A 20487-nucleotide genomic window follows, 5' to 3' on the forward strand; every position below is an offset into this window, starting at 1 on the left:
AGGGTACAACAAAGTGTTAATCTGGCCCTGGTTCCGCCGTCACATTCCCGCAGAAACTGGTTGATCACACCGGGGCCAGACTACTAGCATGTGGCTTTACAACCACAATGTCCTCAGAAGCAAAAACGCTTTTAAAAGGGAGGGAGGAGTCCTAACTGTTGCTGCAGGCGTGTTGTGTGAGAGTGCAGTTATATACTGGTTAATATATTTTTGGGTTCAGTTGCTTTCATGTGGCCTAATGTGAGTCTATTTGGGATCATTGGAATGATCAGCAGCATTTCTTGATGTGACTTTATGGCAGTTGCCCAGGGCATCATCGCAAGGAGGATGGCATTCATTTACTTTTGTTTTATTTGGTATTTTTTCAGTCATTTTTGGAAATAGTGATCAATTTTGATTAATTCACAGCCTATGTTTAATTACATTTAAAATAAATGTGAACAGATGAGATCAAACAAAACAGATGAGAATTGCCCTTAAGCTGTTTAACTTGGACCAAGCATTTTAGGTCACAGATAGATGTAGCTTAGGGTCTCTGTCTATACACCTTATAAGACAATTTAGGTGATGGCATGTTGTTTTTCTGCTATTGAACTGTTTTCTAATAATGTTGTGTTAAATAAAGTGAAGGAAGGAGAGAAATAACGTTTCCCTAGCAGTTTTTAAAAATGTCCCCATGTAATCCGATTAATCGATTAATCGTGTCGAGACCCCATCCGATTAATCGATTATCCAAATAATAGTTTGTTGCAGCCCTAGTGATTTTCATTATTTATCACATTTATGTGACATGCAAACACCAAATGGTCATTGTGAATATTTTAATCAATCAATCAAATGTATTGATAGAGCGCTTTACACAGCCAATAGAGGCGACCAAAGTACTTCACAATGAGACACTAAAATCAGTTCACCAAAATAGCAATAAAAACAAATAAAAGCAAAATAAATACACTAACTAGGTAAAAGAACTCAATAAGACCAAAGTAAGAAGTTTGGGGACCTCTGGAGATTAAAAGCCCGTTTAGTATTATTCATGATTTCTGAATTAACTGTCTTACAGGGCTGTAACCAGTCAGGGGTCCAGCATGCCATCAGACATCACCAGGCTTTTCATCCGGAGTCACACTGCATCACAATCAGCCTGATCACATGGAAGGCCTGGTGAGAAACTACCAACTAAAACTGTAACATTTTAAAAAGACGTGTTAAGCTTTTGCCTTGTGTGAACTTATCAAAACAGCAGCCTTACGGCTCTTGGACACGTCATTCTTAAATGGTTGTATTTTATTTTTAATGATTAAATTATAATATATGACTTGGTGCTAAAGCTCATCAGACGTGAGTTGTTTTCTTTTTTGCTTCAGCAATTTTGTGGTTAAATCACAACATGTTTCATGGTCAGATTCTGGAAAGGTATTTATCTATATCCATGCGTCATCATTACAGGTGCTTTGAATGTAACGAGGAGCTCTCCACTCACTGCAACAAAAAGGCTTTGGCTCAGACCCTCGACTTTTTACAGAAACACTCAGTCAAGACAGCGTCTGGTAAGCTGAAACGGCTCAAAAGGCCTTCAGTATTGTTTTTATTCAGCTCTCTTGCTAAAATGGGATATAACTCCATCTAAGAATCCAACTTTGGTCAGTCAAGCAAGCTTTGCTTCCGTTTCAACCTTAACAAACAGAACTGGAAGCCAGAGTTCTGTTCAAATTTTCCCAGAAGACGATGGTGGGATTGAACTGTACGGATCCAGGACAGGTTCACAAAATGTCCTGATATTCAACCAAGTAGAAACGTGGCTAGAAAGTGTCAAAATCCAACATTCCTGGACATGGTAGTAATGCACCTGCTCCCCCTTGTGGCAGATCTTCAGAAGCATCTTCACTATTTCACAAGACTGGACAGTGTTTTTTCAACCAGTAGGGTTCATTTGTGTGTTTTTCATTGACACTGAGTGTGATTAGAATCACTATAGATTGTAGATGGTTGTATTCAGGGCTGGATTGGGACAAAAAAATCAGTCCGGGCATTTTGAGCCAAGACCGGTCCATGAGCTATGGAGGAAAAAGAAAAGAAAGAAAGAAAACAATCTTTTCTATAGCGCCTCTCAAGATAAAAATCATGAGGAGCTTCACAAAGCAAAACATTTAAAATACAAAAATATTTTTTCAATTGTTAAAAAATATGTTTTAAATTACAAAAAAATAAAAATCGTGATTAAAAAAATGTAAGGAAAGGGAGAGAGAACATGAAAGAGGGAAATCTGTGGATTCCGGGAAAGGTGGAATGGGTAGAAAGAGCAGAATAAGGAGAGGGTGGTGATGAAGGTCACGCCAAAGCCAGCCTGAACAGATGTTTTCAGCTGCTTTTTAAAGGAGTCCACTGATCTCAGGCTCAGGGGGAGAGAGTTCCAGAGTCTGGAGGCCACAGCATTCAAATGATCTGTCACCTTTGGTCTTTAACCTGGTGTGCTGCACAACCAGTAGTAGCTAGTTTGGTCACTGGACCTCAGGGACCTGCTGGGGGTGTAGGGACTGAGAAGATCACCGATGTGTGATGGTGCTTGTCCATGCAAGGCCCTAAAACCAGAACCAGGCCCTGAAGTTGACAGGCAGCCAGTGAAACTGGAGGAGAAGCGGGAGGAGCAATCAAGCCTCTTTCTCTTCCTCAGCTCTCTAACCCTGGTACATACACGCGCACACACACAGCAGCCTTTAACCACTACAGTCAGCAGATTAATAGAAGCCTTCTCAATAACGTAGACTTTAAGTGCGTGTCTTCTGCACAGGCAGGGCTTTGATCATCCAGTTCCCTCATTCTTTTCTCAAAGGGACATTTTCAGATCATTTTTTGTTGATGAGCTGATGGATGGGCCGGACCGGAACCGCTGAGAATACCACTGCAGTAACTGGATTTGGGTTTTAAAAATAACCCAAGGAAGTTTTGTGTTGTGTACAGTGGCCTCTCCCTTTCCTTTTCTTGTTGTGCTCTGAAACTTTTTGCTAGATGACATTTATAAATTAGGTGCAGGTTTAGGGAGGGCTGGTACCATGACTAAAATAGATGGTGGAGGTGAGGGATATAAATGTCAGGTAGTATCAGCTTGGTGGTGTAACGGTTTTACTACAAGACTGAGCACGAATGTTCTATAATTTTATTTATCGTGGTAGGGGCTGTGGGTCGGCAGCACCACTCTCTGGGTTGGCTGCACCGACAGACCCCATGCGACTGGGTCCGGACTGGCCAATTAGACATCATCCAAATCTAATGGGCTGACCAAAAAAAAAACTGAAGACCTGGACAGTCCAAGATTTCCGTCAGCCCACCAATGGCTAGTCCAGCAGTGGTTGGATTCAACCACCATGCTTAATATTTTCAGTGTGTTGTCCTTTTCACCTCACTCAGGCCACCTGAGTCCTCCTCACTCAGTCAACCATCTAAATATGTCCCCTCTCAATCCTCTCATGTACTCTCACACACCTTCTGTTTCTGCCTCCTCTGATGTGTGTTGGCATGCTGAGAGCCCCCCCTTCCCCCATTAGACTGTAGCTTATCAGGATGGTGGGCATCAACAGTTTTGGTCTCACTGTCTGTCCCAGTGTAGCCCACTGGCCGGTGCCCAGTGGCCAGAGGCCAGTCACCCAGTCAGGCTGGTCCCCCATGTTTGCCAGAACTAAAGAACCACAGCACTGACTGCAGCGTCCCCCACCCCACCCACCTTGTACAACGCATGACTGCACATATTAGAGGAATTAGGCGCTTGAGTGATGCTTCCCGCCTGGGTTCCCTGAAGAACATGAGCAGCTGTGTTCAGTCCAACCTCTGCTCTGTCGTTTTTTTGTCTTCATTGCTATCTGTTTCTGTCTCAGGCTTTTACCATTGAGCTGCTGTGTGTCTCACCACCTCTGTGCCTGTGAGCTGCACTAGTGGGATCCTGGGTCTTCAACAAGTCAGAGCTATTGGACTCTAACAGCTGGAGTGCTCAAACCCTCAGCGGACCCACACGTGTACGGAAAGGCAGAACAGAAAAGATTCAAAACAATTTAAAAACAAAAAGTTAGTTTTGTGCACTGAATTCTAATTGGACAGGGCTCTTGTCAAAGACCAGCTTTATTTTTCAAATACCTTTTTTATTCTTTCTTTTTTTTTAATTTCTTTACTTTTTTACCAAAGGATTTCTCAGGGTAAATATTTCTCTCTTGAAACTGTGAACTTTTAAAGTCACTCATAGCTGTTTGTTGGGACAGAGATTTTATGGTAGAAGAAATTAGAACAGAAATAGAAAATCTTGCAGCTGGTCTTGAGTAATGTGTCCTCTGTGTTTTGGTGTGTCTGTTGAGAGGCCCGGTGATGTTGGGCAGAGATCCACTTTCTGTGGGGGCTAACCCACCAAGGGTGGAAATGTTTACTTACATCTATCCTACATATTCCCTCTTTAACTTACCTGTCACCTTCCCCTCCAGCCAGTTGTTCCACACCGGTCAGTAAATGGTAATAGAGGCACCCTGCTATTGTTGCAGCAGAGTAAGAGAGTTGCTGCCGGTTAAGGAGCTTGTGAAATTGCATTTCAGCTTGAAGGCCAGGTTTTCTTAAGACGCTGCTGTTGTGTTTTCCTATAGACCTCAAGCACAAAAGAGGCATGGCCAGGTTTTTTTTCTTTCTTTTCCTAGAATCTATAATAATTTAGCACAACAACAGCTCTGGGAAGAAAGGAAGTCGATTAACTGTCCTTTCTCACCATCAAGGCCTTCAGCTGAAGTGAGTCCCAGTAAAAAGTGAATTGACCTCAGCGAGCCAGGCTCCAGCTTGTTACACAGCTGGGGAGTCTTTGTTCAGTAAATTAAAATCTTGTTGCTGAAAGGACATTGCAGCTTGTTTCACATTGAAATTTGACAATTCTTTCTTGTTTTTAATTTGTTTTTATCATTGTGGTGCATGGATACGCATGTGATTATGCTGTGTAAGTGCCCTTTTTTTGGCATCGTTCTGCAGCTCTGCATCAGAGAATATTACCAAATCTGTGTTCCGTTAAAATGTAATACAATCTAGCTCAGTTTCTGGATTCATTTAAACAATAAAGATTAAACATGTGAATACACATTGAGATCATGGTGACTTCATTCTGTCTACAAATAAATCATTTTATTTTTAACTAGAAGTGGACCAATATGAGTTTTTCTGTTGCCGATGCTGATATGTAGAGATGTGTTCATTCTATATGTGCTTCAGATTTTTTTGGTGGGGGGTCTATTTTCATGGCAGCTGTACAGTGGCGCAATGGTTAGTGCTGTTGCCCTGCAGCAAGAAGGTCCTGGATTCACATCCCAGCCAGCAAAGAGTTTGCATGTTTATGTTTATTCATTTAGCAGACGCTTTTATCCAAAGCGACTTACAATTTATAACCCATAGGGCATGCTGTGATCTGTGGGGGAATCCGGAGTACCCGGAGGAAACCCACGCATGCATGGGGAAAACACACAACTCCACGCAGAAAGGCCGCAGCCGAGCAGAGTTTCGAACCTGCAACCTTCGTGCTGCGAGGCAACAGTGCTAACCACTGCGCCACCATGCAGCCCCATGTTCTCCCTGTGCATGCGTGGGTTCTCTCCGGGTACTCCGGCTTCCTCCCACAGTCCAAAAATATGGGTGTCAGGTTGATTGGTTTGTCTAAAGTGCATAGTAGTTTGTCCTGTGTGTCTCTGTTTTCCTGCAATGGACTGGCAACCTGTCCAGGTTGTACCCCACCTGTTTGCCTGTTGACTGCTGGAGATTGGCACCAGTCGGAGTATATACAGTGAGGAACATAAGTATTTGAACACCTTGCAAGTTCTCCCACTTAAAAACCATGAAATTCACATTGTAGGTACATTCCCACTGTGAGAGACAGAATGTAAAAAAAATTAATCAGGAAATCACATTGTATGATTTGTAAAGAATTTATTTGTTTTGCACTGCTGGACATAAGTATTTGAACACCTGGCAATCAGCAAGAATTCTGTCTCTCAAAGACCTGTTACTCTGCCTTTATGAAGTCCACTTCTACCCCAATTAGTAATCTTAATTAGTAGCACCAGTCTGAGACCTTTAAAGACACCTATCTACCCCACAGTCAGTCAGACTCCCAACTACGTGGGCAAGACCAAAGAGCTGTCAAAAGAAACCAGAGACGAAATCGTGGACCTCCACAAGACTGGAAAGGGCTACGGGGAAATTGCCAAGAAACTTAGTGAAAATAGATCAACTGTTGAAGCAATTGTCAGAAAATGGAAGAGGCTAAAGACGACTGTCAGTCTCCCTCGGACTGGGGCTCCATGCAAGATCTCATCTCGTGGGGTATCAGATGATAAGAAAGGTGAGGAATCAGCCCAGAACCACACGGGAGGAGCTGGTCAATGACGTGAAGAGAGCTGGGACCACAGTTTCAAAGGTCACTGTTGGTAGAACACTATGCCGTCATGGTTTCAACTCACGCATTGCACGACAGGTTCCCCTGCTCAAGTCATCACATGTCCAGGCCCGTCTGCAGTTTGCCAATGACCATCTGGATGATTCAGAGGAGGCATGGGAGAAAGTCGTGGTCAGATGAGACCAAAGTAGAACTTTTTTGTCTAAACTTCACTCGCCGTGTTTGGAGGAAAAAGAAGGAGGAGTTGCATCCAAAGAACACCTTCCCTACTGTGAAGCATGGGGGTGGAAACATCATGCTTTAGGGGTGCTTTTCTGCGAAGGGGACAGGATGACTGCACTGTATTAAGGAGAGGAGCAACAACCTCCTTCCCTCAGTCAGAGCATTGAAGATGGGTCGTGGCTGGGTCTTCCAACATGACAATGACCTGAAGCACACAGCCAGGATAACCAGGGAGTGGCTCCTTAAGAAGCATATCAAGGTTCTGGAGTGGCCTAGCCAGTCTCCAGACCTAAATCCAATCGAAAATCTTTGGAGGGAGCTGAAACTCCGTGTTGCTCAGCACCAGCCCCGGAACCTGACAGATCTAGAGAAGATCTATGTGGAGGAGTGGGCCAAAATCCTTGTTGCAGTTAGGGCTGTCGCGGTAACCGCAAAAATGAAATATCGCAATATGAAGAAGCCCACCGCGCTGCATCATGGGCCACCGCGATTACTGAACTTGGTTCAACTCAATGATGCATGTTGAGAAGGATGGCTGCACTGGTATCAAAACGAAACGTTGCTTCGCTCCTTTGGGAGCACTTTGGTTTTCAGTACATCAGCTGCTGCGCAGCCAGAGTCCTTGGCCGAGACAGAGCTGCCACCAGCGGCAAAAAAATAAATAAACGCTCGGAGACCTGCTGAAGTCCCGGACAAGCACTGCTTCTGCAACCGCCCCGAAGAGAGTTTGAGCCGAGCTGGAGCTCACTCGCTACCTGCAGGAGGAATGCATCCACCCTAAAGAAACCCCCTGACATGGTGAAGCAACAACCGGGAGAGATTCCCTTTGCTCGCCAGAGTCGCACGCAAGTATGTGTGCGTTAGTGCAACGAGCGCACCATCCGAGAGGGTTTTCAGTGTTGCTGGAAATGTTGCCTCCCCTCTCAGATTCTCTCTCAAACCGTATATGGTTAACATGCTGGTTTTCCTTGTGGGTAACAAGGACGTGACCGAGCTATAAATCACCATCATTCGTGTGTGTGAAAGTGAAATGATAGTGCGCCCGCCCGGTACATGTAATTTTTCATGCTTGATTTAAACAACTAAACAAAATGGGGACTTGTTTCTTATTTGTTAGATGCTGCAGCCAAATTTGCATTTAAAAGTTTAACCTTCTCCTGAATTTTGTTGTTTTTAAGTTCAGTCGGACTTCGACTGTCGGAGAAACAAACGTTACTGCGATCTGTGTTGTTACTGCCCTTTGATCTGCATTCAGTAAAGTGTTATAAAAGAAGGCACGGCAATTTTTAACCTTTTTTAAATGTGTAAACATGTTTAGATAGTACTGCAATAAAAAAAAAGGCTGCAATAATATCGCACACCGCAATATTAAGCCACCCTGAATCACCGCAGGGGGAATTCCTCAACCGCGACAGCCGTGCAAACTTGGTCAAGAACTACAGGAAACGTTTGATCTCTGTAATTGCAAACAAAGGCTTCTGTACCAAATATTAATACTGATTTTCTCAGGTGTTCAAATACTTATGTGCAGCAGTGCAAAACAAATAAATTCTTTACAAATCATACAATGTGATTTCCTGATTATTTTTTTTACATTCTGTCTCTCACAGTGGGAATGCACCTACAATGTGAATTTCAGACCCCTCCATGATTTCTAAGTGAGAGAACTTGCAAAATCGCAAGGTGTTCAAATACTTATGTTCCTCACTGTATCTAGTCGGAACCTCTCAACCTCGCACACCAACTCAGGCTCCTTCCCCACCAGAGAGGTGACATTTCACGTACCGATAGCCAGCTTCTGTAACCCAGAATCAGACTGCCAGTGTTCCCGTCTTCGGCTACCACCCATCACACATTGCACCTGACCCCTTTGGCCCCTCCCACAATTGGCGAGCCCATGGAAAGGAGGACCCACGCTTCCTCTGCGGGCTGTGCCTGACTGGGCTCCATGAGTGAAAGCCTGGCCAAGGCACAAGGCACTCGCCGACGTGTCCCACCTCCAGGCCTGGCTCAAGAATTGGGCCCCGGTGACCTGCGTTCTGGCGAGGGAACACTGTTTCCATTGATATTTGTCATCATAAGGAGTTTGTGGGCTGCGCTTTGTCGGATCCCTCACCTAAGACCTGTTTGCCATGGGTGGCCCTACCAGAGGCATAAAGCTTCAGACAACTTAGCCCCCAGGATGATTGAGACACTTAAACCCCTTCGTGTCTGGTAGGGTCTCCTGTCAGTAGACGTTTCGATTCCCAGTGTCCGGGGGGGGCGGGGACATTGAATCTGAGTGGGCCATGTTCCGTGCTTCCCTTGTTGAGGCGGCTGACCGTAGCTGCAGCCACAGGGTCATCTGTGCTTGTAGTGGTGGCAGTTCCCGAACTCGCTGGTGGCCACTGATGGTTAGGAATGTCGTCAAGCTGAAGGAAGTGTCGTATCGGGTCTGTTTGGCATGTCAAACTCCATAGGCAGCTGATGGGTACCGGCAGGCCAAGCGGAATGTGGCTCGGGTGGTTGCAGAGGCAAAAACCCGGGTTTGGGAGGAGTTTAGTGAGACCATGGAGCAATTCTTCCATACGGCTTTTTAGGAGATTTTGGTACACCATCCAACATCTCAGGAGGAGAAAGCAGTGCATTACCAACATTATTTATAGTGGGGACTGTGCTGCTGACCTCTACTTGAGACGTGGATCAGTGGGTAGAGTACTGCAAAGACCTCCTCAATCCCACCAGCATGTCTTCTAGTCAGGAAGTCTGGGAACTTTGGGTTGGGCTCTCCAATCTCTGGTGCTGAGGTCACTGAGTTGGTCAAAAAGGTCCTGGGTGGAAAGGCTCCGGGGTGGATGAGATCCGTCTAATGTTCCTTAAGGCTCTTGATGTTGTAGGGTTGTTTTGGCTGACGCAGCTCTGCAATATCGCGTGGATATCAGGAGCAGTTCCACTGGATTGGCAGACCGGGATGGTGGTCCCCCTATTTAAAACGGGGGATCACAGGATGTGTTCCAACTACACGGGGTTCACACTCCTGGGACTCCCTGGTAAGGTCTATTCAGGGGTCCGAGGAAAGGAGGGTCTGATGGAATGTCGAACCTTGGATTCAGAAGGAGCAATGTGGTTTTTGTCCTGGCTGTGGAACACTGGACCAGCTCTGTACCCTTAGGAGGGTCCTGGAGGGTGTGTGGGAGTTTGCCCAACCAGTCTACATGTGTTTTGTGGATTTGGAGAAGGCTTTTGACTGCGTCCCTCGGGAGGCCTATTGGGGCTGCCTCAGGAGTATGGGGTACCACGCCCTCTGGTATTTTTTTAATTAATTTTTTTTATTAATATGTTAAAATCTGGATGAATATGAGAATGTTTGATACGGGATTGCAAAAATTTGTCATTTCAGGAGTACTAAAAGGATTTCTGTCAGGAGAAGAAAGCTATCACAAACTTAATTGATGAAAATTGACATTACATCTCCATCATATCTAGGCTTGTGCTCTGGTTTTATTGAGGGTCACTTTCAACCTACACATCCTTTCATTTATGTGTAAAGATAACAGGCAACACAACTTTGGAAGCAGCAGTCTTCAGTGACTGTCAGTGGAGCTTGGCTGAGTCAGAAGCACAATACTCTTTCTCTTGTGGTGCTTGTAGTGTAGGAATCAAGAGTGACTCTGTCTTTATTACCACCATCACACAGGAAAGTAGGCCAGAAAGTGGGTAGCAGAATCTGTTTGCTTGTGTGTGTGTGTGTGTGTGTGTGTGTGTGTGTGTGTGTGTGTGTGTGTGTGTGTGTGTGTGTGTGTGTGTGTGTGTGTGTGTGTGTGTGTGTGTGTGTGTGTGTGTGTGTGTGTGTGTGTGTGTAAGTAACATGTCAGTGGGTTTCTCTTGGCCTCAGATGGCAAGAAAACAAGCTTTTTATGCCCTGCAGTCACAACAAATTAGTGACTGTATAAGACATTTGGTGTTGCCTGGCTTTCCTCTTGACTTGCTGCTCTGCATGAAGTGAGCTGGCCTTGACCCTCCACACTGCTGCGCCGTAACCGAACTTGGATGAAGCCAACTGGCTGTATGATTTGACAGCCTCTCAAGCCAACTGTGAAGCACATTAAAGAAGCTGCAAAATGGCCTGCTTGAAAATGTCTTTGCAGACCCTTGTTCTTGTTGTCTTTGATTAGATCAGTTTAAGTTTTCACATCAAGCTGAGAGAAAGGGCTTTGTGGTTGGTTGTCATAGCAACAGATGTTGGTTTACGACAAAATGATTTGTTGTTTGATGACACGCAATCATCCTGCATGACAACCAGTCTGCATTCAGTTTGACATGTTTAAACAATGCAGGACTTAAATTACAAAACTCACTTATTAAAAAAAAAATTAAACCCCTAAAGCAAACTGTCCCATCAGTATCATCTCTATGTACTTGTGTACTAATCCTTGTGAAAACGAATGAGCCCCATGTTCCTCTGCGGGATCTCCTGTGTTAAAAAGACAAAGGAATGCAGGAAGTGTTGGTGTACATGCATGCACGTGGGCAAGCTTAAGCACTTCAGTGCTTTCTTCTTCCCCAGGGAAAGGCTCCACAGTGTCTCTGCTGCCCATACTCGGTGGCTGAGCAAGGAGGGCCAGGTGGTGGTGCCGAGTGCAGCACACTCAAGCGTGGATGCTGCGCATGCTGACATTTGCCTTTGCTGACTGCTGCAGGGACGGGAAAAATCTGCTTTTCCATATGCTTGTGCTCGTTACAACCCTCCCCTCCACCCTCTGCTTCCCCACACTGTCCTCTTCTGTCCACCCCCCACCCCCCTCCAGTCTCAACCAGATGGCTCCCTGAACATTGTTTACCTTAGGTGATGGTCCCAGATGCAGAGTGTGTCCATCAGCATCCCAGTTCCACTCGTTTGTTTCCCCATTCCTCTGCACACTTTCTTAGTTCAAGTGCTAATCACAGCTTGTAAGCACAACTTGATAACAGTTGGATGAGTGTTTCCCTGCTCACAAGTAGACATTGACACACATTTCCTCTACACCAATGACTTTCATTTATGCTCACTCATTCACACTTGTGTGAACATCCTTACACACCTTTCCAGTTTCACCAAATTTAAAACAAAAGCTCTGTTATTCCTTATTGGGGATGCAATATTTTCATATCTCTGCTTGTTTTCCCTACATTTGGGTGGGCTGACATATGGGAGATCCCTTATGGCTGCAAATTGAGAATGGAAATAGACCTCCAGATGTTGTTAGCACACAGGGCCAGATGCATTTAGTGCCACTGGACGGAGTCCCTGAACAGCATGTAGTCCCGACAAGCTGAACCTCACCCTCCTCTCCTTGATCCCTAAACTCCAATACAAACCAATGCATGTGTACATTAGTTTCCATCAGCACTGAACTACGGTTCCAACAATTATACATTTTGGTGCTCGAATATAGTCTGAGAAATAATTATGGTTTTCTTTTACATAAATTGATTTCACGTCTGTATTAACATGTATAAATCACACAGACATATTCTATAATGTATTGGTAAAGTTCATGATTTCATTCTATAACAGTTTTTAACTCAAGAAGACATCTATTGGTGTTTTTCAACAATGCTGACTAGAGAAATTCATTTTTAAAGTCAAATTAATCTCTGTAATATTAACATTACAGTTTAAAACTTTTAAAATACCCTTAATTAGATTTGCCTAAAGGTATGTTAAGAGTTTCTGTAAAAAAAAAAGTAATTGTTAACAACTGGTCAGGTATTAATAACAGTGGCTTAGACCAACTATTTGGTATTAAACATTTAAGCTGTGGGCATGACATTTATTCAAGTCACCACTGAAGGATGGAGACGCCTTCATGAAATGAGATGCTAAATTTCTATTAGTCCAGTAGTTATGAATGTCCTTATACATCATATCTTTATTTTCAATACTGACTAGTAAGAACACTATTTGGACAATGATAAATTATATTATTGCCATATAAAATAGGAATTACCGGGGGTGTTGTTGATTTAATGTTAAAATGGCTTGCTGTACATGGTTGTTATAGTCAAATACAGGGGGAGCCCTCATTTACTAGATTGTTCTAATATTACGTAATCTCACTCAGTTGAAGCTTATTTGACTGTGTGATGATCTCAGAGATGATAAAACAAGTTGGGGGTGTTGCAACTTTTTTTTCTTCTGGCTCTAAAGATGAAGGAGCCATTGTGCTGAATTTCACCTTTAGCAGCTTTGGGAATCTAAAATATTCTCACAATGGGGGATTCATGCGCTTCTTATGTGGAAACAGAGTTGTCTCGGTGGTTGTTGTCGCTGGTGCTGCGTCTGCCATGTGCATCTGTTTAAGTTTCGTTTTATTTTTGTCTGTGTGGTTGACAGGCTATCATCTGTTTTTTTAGGCAGTGTTAAAGAAGTCTTTACAGATGATTGGATTGACCACAGCATTTCACACCTTGGTTAAAGCTGCAATGGCAAATTTGGAAAAGTAACTTGCTTAAAACTTTTTTTTTCATGTCTCTTAACAATGTTCTAACATAGTTTAGCTATAAATAAATGAAAACAGCGACTGGTGTTTAGCACTATCGTGTTTCCTTCAACATTGCGGGTCTCTGGTTCCGGCAGAAGCACCTCAGGGAAGATACCCGAGGGGAGAGGTGAGTGTTCCGTGCCCGTGTTTGCGTTCAAAACTTAGCTTGTTTGCAAATTCGCCATAACAGCTTTAATGGGTCAGCAGTAGCTCAACAGCTTGAGCGGGTTGTCCAGTAATCGGAAGGTTGCAGGTTCGATCCTGACTCCGGACAGAGAATTCTGTTGTGTCCTTGGGCAAGACGCTTAGTGACTTGATACAATTTGCTGAGTTCCTTATATAGGAAACGTTTTTCTGATTGGCTTAATGAACTGAACTGTATTGGAATGGTTACTATGTGAAATGCCTTGAGATAACTCTTGTCGGGATTTGGCGCTATATAAATAACCTTGAATTGAATTGAATTGAACTTAACCCACCTTTTCTGAAGGTGGTGGTTGGAGGGACCAGTGGCGCCTGTGCTCGGCAGCCTCGCCTCTGGGCAGCTGTGGCTACATCATAGCTCATCACTATCAGTGTTTGAATGTGTGTGTGAATCGATGAATGATGCATTGTAGTGTAAAGCACTTTGGAGTCCTTACTCTGACAGGCGCTTTACAAGTGCGGGTCATTTATCATTTAATAGGCAAACTCATTAATCCCTGCAATCCTACACTGAACAGCATTCAGTGAAAGTAATGTAATGTAAAAGCAACTTTTCTATTGTTGGTCTTTCTGTGTTTGTTAAGTCTGTAAAATAGAAGTTTTTGTTTTCTTTGCACTTTTATATAATTTAATTTGCATAAATCTAAGTTGGATGGCTCATGAAATTTTTTCAAGATCACATTCCAGCCACTGTGGACTGGACTGGAGTGTTGATGTCCTTCTGAGAAAAAAATGCTTTCTGGGTAACAGCCAGCTTACACATGGCTGTAGGCTGAATAGCTTTTTTAATCAATGCATTTTGTACAAGAAGAGGTTCTATAAATTGAAAATGTGAGAAGACAAGGCCATTTCTGTGCTGAGGAGAACTATTGTAGTAAAGATGCAGGTTGTTCTGAAGGTTTAGGGCTCAATTGACTTTTCTTTTAGCTCGGGCAAAAGCGTGTCAGAGTGGCGACCTCTCTTCCAGCCTGCTTTTTTGGCTGGGCTATAAGAGTAAAGTGTTCATGGACCAAAGTCCTTTTGTGTTCTGCTGTAGCTCTTTGATTCCTTTGCAGCCTGCAATTCTTGACATGCTAACATAAGCCCCCAAAGGAATTTGCCCTTTTGTACTTACAAAAATGTTATTATCAACTGAGTTGTTTCTAATTGTATTTTCTGTGCAGTGGAAAGCTCATTGAAATCTTTCATAAAGTGCTCATATCTGTCATTAAAATGTACAGAAATAGGATTTTTAATCAACTTGACAATTCTGTCATAATTTTTATAAGTGCACTAAAGATTTGTATGAATCATTTTAAACAAATTCTTTATCTCAAATGGTAATGCAGCAATAGTGTTGTAACCCTTCATATTGGTGTGGTCAAGGCTGACGGCAAGACTTTGTCCCTGCTGATAAAGAAAAGAAATTCCATATGTAAACATGAGAAATATTTTTTAGTATAATGTGAATTTCAAATACAATATCTGCAACCAAAAAATTTCATTCTTGATCAAATCAAGAGACTTTGGTTGAATCATTGATGGATGCAGTCAATAATCTCCAATTACAATAAATGACAAATGATTGGAATACATACAGCTTTGATTCAAGTTGTCCTCTTTTCATCACAGTTCTAACCTCTTCAGGAAGCATTTTAGCTTTTGAAAAAGAAAATGTGAGCTGAGGGCTAATAGGCTCGACACACGGGACATCACCTCTCCTCCATTCATTTTCAATGAGACATGCACGACAAAGCGATAATCGCGGGTCTCCCTCCTACTAAGCGAAATGCGAAAAACGTGCATGTGAAATTTTGCGTTTGTGCACTTGTCGTGCACAGGTGACCCATCGACGCAATCCCAGAAAGTTGAAATATTATCAACTTTTCATCGCTTTCGCTCGGACAAGGACCAATCAATGGAGTTTTCATTCACTGACCAATGAGCGGACAGGATGCTCCGTACATCTCCGAGCAAACATGGAGGAGAAGTTGATACTTGCTGTGACTGATTTCCCAGAACTGTACAATATTTCTACCAAAGAATATAACATATTGTATGTATGTTTCTTTCTCTGGTTTGTAATATGGGATGAATCCATTCCGGGGTTTTTTTTTATATAGTAAAATCAAAAGTAAGATTTCACATAACTCTAGCAGCACCTTGTGAAACATCATATCTATCGCTTTTTTTAAACTCTGAACCGCTTAAATAACCTTAATTCCCTCCAACCTGACACAGCCAATCAAAACAACAGAAGATTCGATTTCGCCATGTAACAGAACACGTTAACGGCTTTGCCGCTGCCGCGGGTCGCCTCCCGTGTGTCAAGTTATAAAAGCGACAGCGACAGATTTAGCTGATAGCGGTCGTTTGTCGCCTCCCATGTGTCGAGCCCATAAAAGTTCGAAGACCTCTTCAATCCCACCAGCACGTCTTCCATTGAGGAATCAGAGTTTGGGGACTTTGGGTTAGGCTCTCCAGTCTCTGGAGCCAAGGTCACTGAGGTGGTCAACAAACTCCTCTGTGACAACGCTATGGGGGTGGATGATATTCGCCCAGATTTCCTTAAGGCTCTGGATATTGTAGGGTTATATTGGCTGATGTGGCTCTGCGATATTGTGTAGATGTCACTAGATTGGCAGACTGGGGTGGTGGTACCCCTATTTAAAAAGGGGGACTGCAGCATGTGTTCCAGCTATTGGGAGATCACACTTCTGAGCTTGGGGGTTCTGGAGAGGAGGGTCCATCGGAAACCTTGAATTCAGGGGGAGCAATGTGTTTTTTGTCCTGGCCGTGGAAAACTGGACCAGCCTTATACCCCTAGGTGGTTCCTGGAGGATGCAAGGAAGTTTGTCGAACCAATCTACATGTGTTTTGTGGATTAGGCAAAGGCGTTTGACCGCATCCCTCTGGGGACCCTGTGGGGGGTACTCTGGGTGTATTGGGTACCAGCTCCTTGATATCAGCTGTTAGGTCCCTGTGCAACTGGTGTCAGAGTCCGCATTGCTGGCAGTAAGTCGGGCTCGTTTCCGGTGAGAGTTGGACTCTGCCCTTTGTCGCCGAATCTGTTCATAACTTTTATGGACAGGAATTCTAGGATCAGCCAAGGTAGTTAGGGGAATTGTTTTGTTGGCCTAAGGATCAGGTCTCAGTTTTTTGCCGATGATGTGGTCCTGTTGGCTTCATCAGACCGTGATCTCTGGCTTTTCTTGAAGCGGTTTGCAGCAGAGTGTGAAGCAGCTGGGATGAGAATCAGCTCCTTTAAATCCAAGACTATGGTCTTGAGTCGGAAGAGGGTAGAATACCTTCTCCAGGTCAGAGACAAGGTCCTGCCCCAATTGGAGGAGTTTAAGTATCTCGGGGTCTTGTTCACAATTCAGGGAAGCTGGATCTTGAGATGGATTGGTGCTGCATTTGCAGTAATGCGGGCGTTGTACCAGTCTGTTGTGGTGAAGAGAGAGCCAGAAGGCGAAGTTGATTGACCAGTCAATCTACGTTCCTACCCTCACCTATGGTCACGAGCTTTGAGTAGTGACCGAAAGAACGAGCTCCCAGATAAGTGGCCAAAATGAGTTTTCTCTGCATAGTGTCTGGGCTCTCCCTTACAGATAGGGTAAGAAGCTTGGATCATCCAGGAAGGGCTTGGATTAGACTCGCTGCTCCTCCACATCAAGAGGAGCCACTTGATGTGACTAGGGTATCTAATCAGGATGCGTCCTGTACACCACCTTGGTGATGTTTTCTGAACATGTCCAATTGTGAGGAGACCCAAAGAAAGACCCAGGACACGCTGGAGGGACTATGTCTCTTCGCTGGCCAGGGAACGCCTTGGCGATTTTTCCAGAGTTACTGGCTTAAGTGGCTGGGGATAGGAACGTCTTGGCCTCTCTGCTTAGGCTGCTGCCCCCAGACCTGAATGCAGATAAGCAGAAGAGAATGGATGAATGAAATACATGTGGCATTAACTCATTTACTGCCGTTGACGACAAATGGTCGTCATTTGCATTTTTTTATTGGGCGGGCGTCGGAATGAGCCCCCACACCGTGAGAACAAATATCACGGCTCTAAAGCTGATCTTCATCCACGTATGTCACATGTCACGTGACCAGGAAGGAGGAAGATTGTTTTGGGCTTCTGCTGTAAAATAAACATAAGTGAGGCGTGAACTGGAAAAGCTGTTGCCGCTCACAATTCGACAAAGGATTATGAAAGAACGGATAATGCTAGAAACACACGGATTCTTCCTGATGTAAGAAGTGAGTCTACTCTTTGTTTTGGTAATTTTGGCGTTGATAACATCATAGAGCACAACGTTCTGTGACTCTTGAAAAAACAGTAAAACACTCAAAAAAACGTTGGCAGCGAGAGGCTTTTCTGATCATGAAAAGGCCGGCAGTTCAAATACAATTGGTCACTGAGTTGAATATGAATGCTGAACTTAAACATTTTCTTCTCCTATTTCCTGCATTGGCCACCAAAAGGAAATAGATGGGGAAACAATTAGGTCAGTAAAAGCCACACAGCTCTACATCCCACTGTATAATTAACATTCATGGTCTCACCCATCTTGGCTTTAGCGCACGCATGGGAATTAGGGCTGTCGCGGTAACCGCAAAAATGAAATATCGCAATATGAAGAAGCCCACCGCGCTGCATCATGGGCCACCGCGATTACTGAACTTGGTTCAACTCAATGATGCATGTTGAGAAGGATGGCTGCACTGGTATCAAAACGAAACGTTACTTCGCTCCTTTGGGAGCACTTTGGTTTTCAGTACGTCAGCTGCTGCGCAGCCAGGGTCCTTGGCCGAGACAGAGCTGCCACCAGCGGCAAAAAGAAAAAAAAAAAAACGATCGGAGACCTGCTGAAGTCCCGGACAAGCACTGCTTCTGCAACCGTCCCGAAGAGAGTTTGAGCCGAGCTGGAGCTCACTCGCTACCTGCAGGAGGAATGCATCCACCCTAAAGAAACCCCCCTGACATGGTGGAGCAACAACCGGGAGAGATTCCCTTTGCTTGCCAGAGTCGCACGCAAGTACGTGTGCGTTAGTGCAACGAGCGCACCATCCGAGAGGGTTTTCAGTGTTGCTGGAAATGTTGCCACCCCTCTCAGATCCTCTCTCAAACCGTGTATGGTTAACATGCTGGTTTTCCTTGTAGGTAACAAGGACGTGACCGAGCTATAAATCACCGTCATTCGTGTGTGTGAAAGTGAAATGATAGTGCGCCCCCCACCCCCCTCCCCCCGGCGCGCGCGCGCCCGGTACATGTAATTTTTTATGCTTGATTTTAAACAACTAAACAAAATGGGGACTTGTTTCTTATTTGTTAGATGCTGCAGCCAAATTTGCATTTATAAGTTTAACCTTCTCCTGAATTTTGTTGTTTTTAAGTTCAGTCGGATTCCGACTGTCGGAGAAACAAACGTTACTGCGATCTGTGTTGTTACTGCCCTTTGATCTGCATTCAGTTAAGTGTTATAAAAGAAGGCACGGTAATTTTTAACCTTTTTTAAATGTGTAAGCATTATGTTTAGATAGTACTGCAATAAAAAAAGGGCTGCAATAATATCGCACACCGCAATATTAAGCCACCCTGAATCACCGCAGGGGGAATTCCTCAACCGCGACAGCCCTAATGGGAATAAGAGAATAGTGTTTTGTGGCTTGTAGAAGCTAATTCCACAAAACGGTGGAACCCATCAACGTAGCATTTTTTACCCAAGTGTAAGTGTTAAGAGTTCTGTTAACTAGGGCTGAAACAAATCATTGAATGATTCAAATGGTTCGGTTAATTAAAATCCTCAAAAAAAAGGTTACTGATTCAAAACTTTGTTAAATATGCGCACCACATGCTGAACACATTTTACTGCTCTGGCAGCAGGTCCCTTATTGTTATTCACATGGGGAGTGTTTCGGACATTAATGCAACTTGAAGAGCAGCATGCACCCCCACAAATTATACATCAAAACGAGTGGCTCAGCCATGGGAGGTGTTATATTACTTTTCTAAGCAATCCGATTTACCATGGTGAAATTCATCGTCGTCTTCCTCCGCTTATCTGGGTCTGGATCGCAGGGGTAGCATCCCAACTAGGGAGCTCCAGACCGTCCTCTTCCCAGCCACCTCCACCAGTTCCTCCGGCAGGACCCCAAGGCGTTCCCGGACCAGATTGGAGATGTAACCTCTCCAACGTGTCCTGGGTCAGCCCGGGGGCCTCCTGCTGGCAGGACATGCCCAATTCACCTCCCCAGGGAGGCATCCAGTAGGCATCCTGACCAGATGCCCAAACCACCTCAACTGACTCCTTTCGATCCGGAGGAACAGCGATTCTTCTTCGAGTCCCTCCCGAATGTCCAAGCTCCTCACCCTATCTCTAAGGCTGAGCCCCGCCACCCTACGGAGGAAACGCATTTTGGTCGCTTGTATTTGCGATCTCGTTCTTTCGGTCATTACCCAAAGCTCATGACCATAGGTGAGGATTGGGATGTAGATCGACCGGTAAATCGAGAGCCTGGCTTTCTGGCTCAGCTCCATCTTCACCACGACAGATTGGCTCAGCATCCGCATCACTGCAGATGCCGAACCAATCTGCCTGTCGATCTCCCGATCCCTCCTACCCTTACTCGTGAACAAGACCCCGAGATACTTAAACTCCTCCACTTGAGGTAGGATGTCTCTCCCGCCCGGAGTTGGCAAGCCACCCTTTCCCGGTCGAGAACCATGGTCTCAGATTTGGAGGTGCTGATCCTCATCCCAGCCGCTTCACATTCTGCCGTGAACCTACTCAGCAAGAGCTGAAGGTCAGAGCTGGATGAAGCTAGGAGGACCACATCGTCCGCAAAAAGCAGGGACGAGATACTCCTGCCACCAAATTCGACACACTCCACACCACGGCTGCGCCTAGAAATTCTGTCTATAAAAGTAATGAACAGAACCGGTGACAAAGGGCAGCCCTGGTGGAGTCCAACCCTCACCGGGAACAGGTCCAACTTACTACCGGCTATGCGGACCAAAACTCACGCTCCTCTGGTAAAGGGACTGAATGGCCCTTAACAAAAGGCCACCCACCCCATACTCCTGGAGCGTCCCCCACAGGGTGCCCCTGGGGACATGTCATAGGCCTTCTCCAAATCCACAAAACACATGTAGATTGGTTGGGCAAA

At 44.6% G+C, this 20487-nt stretch overlaps 1 protein-coding gene across 1 annotated transcript in view; it reads left to right on the forward strand.

Annotated features, from left to right (window-relative positions):
- The window catches only part of usp45 (ubiquitin specific peptidase 45), a 52634-nt gene that overhangs the window by 7837 nt on the left and 24310 nt on the right, over window positions 1–20487 (forward strand). Inside the window, exons 4-5 of the mRNA XM_015949251.3 lie at window positions 1064–1164; window positions 1450–1550. Of these exons, the coding sequence (XP_015804737.1) occupies window positions 1064–1164; window positions 1450–1550 (202 nt within the window). The remainder of the gene's footprint in view (window positions 1–1063; window positions 1165–1449; window positions 1551–20487) is intronic.

The sequence above is a fragment of the Nothobranchius furzeri genome, chromosome 5 (assembly GCF_043380555.1).
Source record: "Nothobranchius furzeri strain GRZ-AD chromosome 5, NfurGRZ-RIMD1, whole genome shotgun sequence".
NCBI lineage: Eukaryota > Metazoa > Chordata > Actinopteri > Cyprinodontiformes > Nothobranchiidae > Nothobranchius > Nothobranchius furzeri.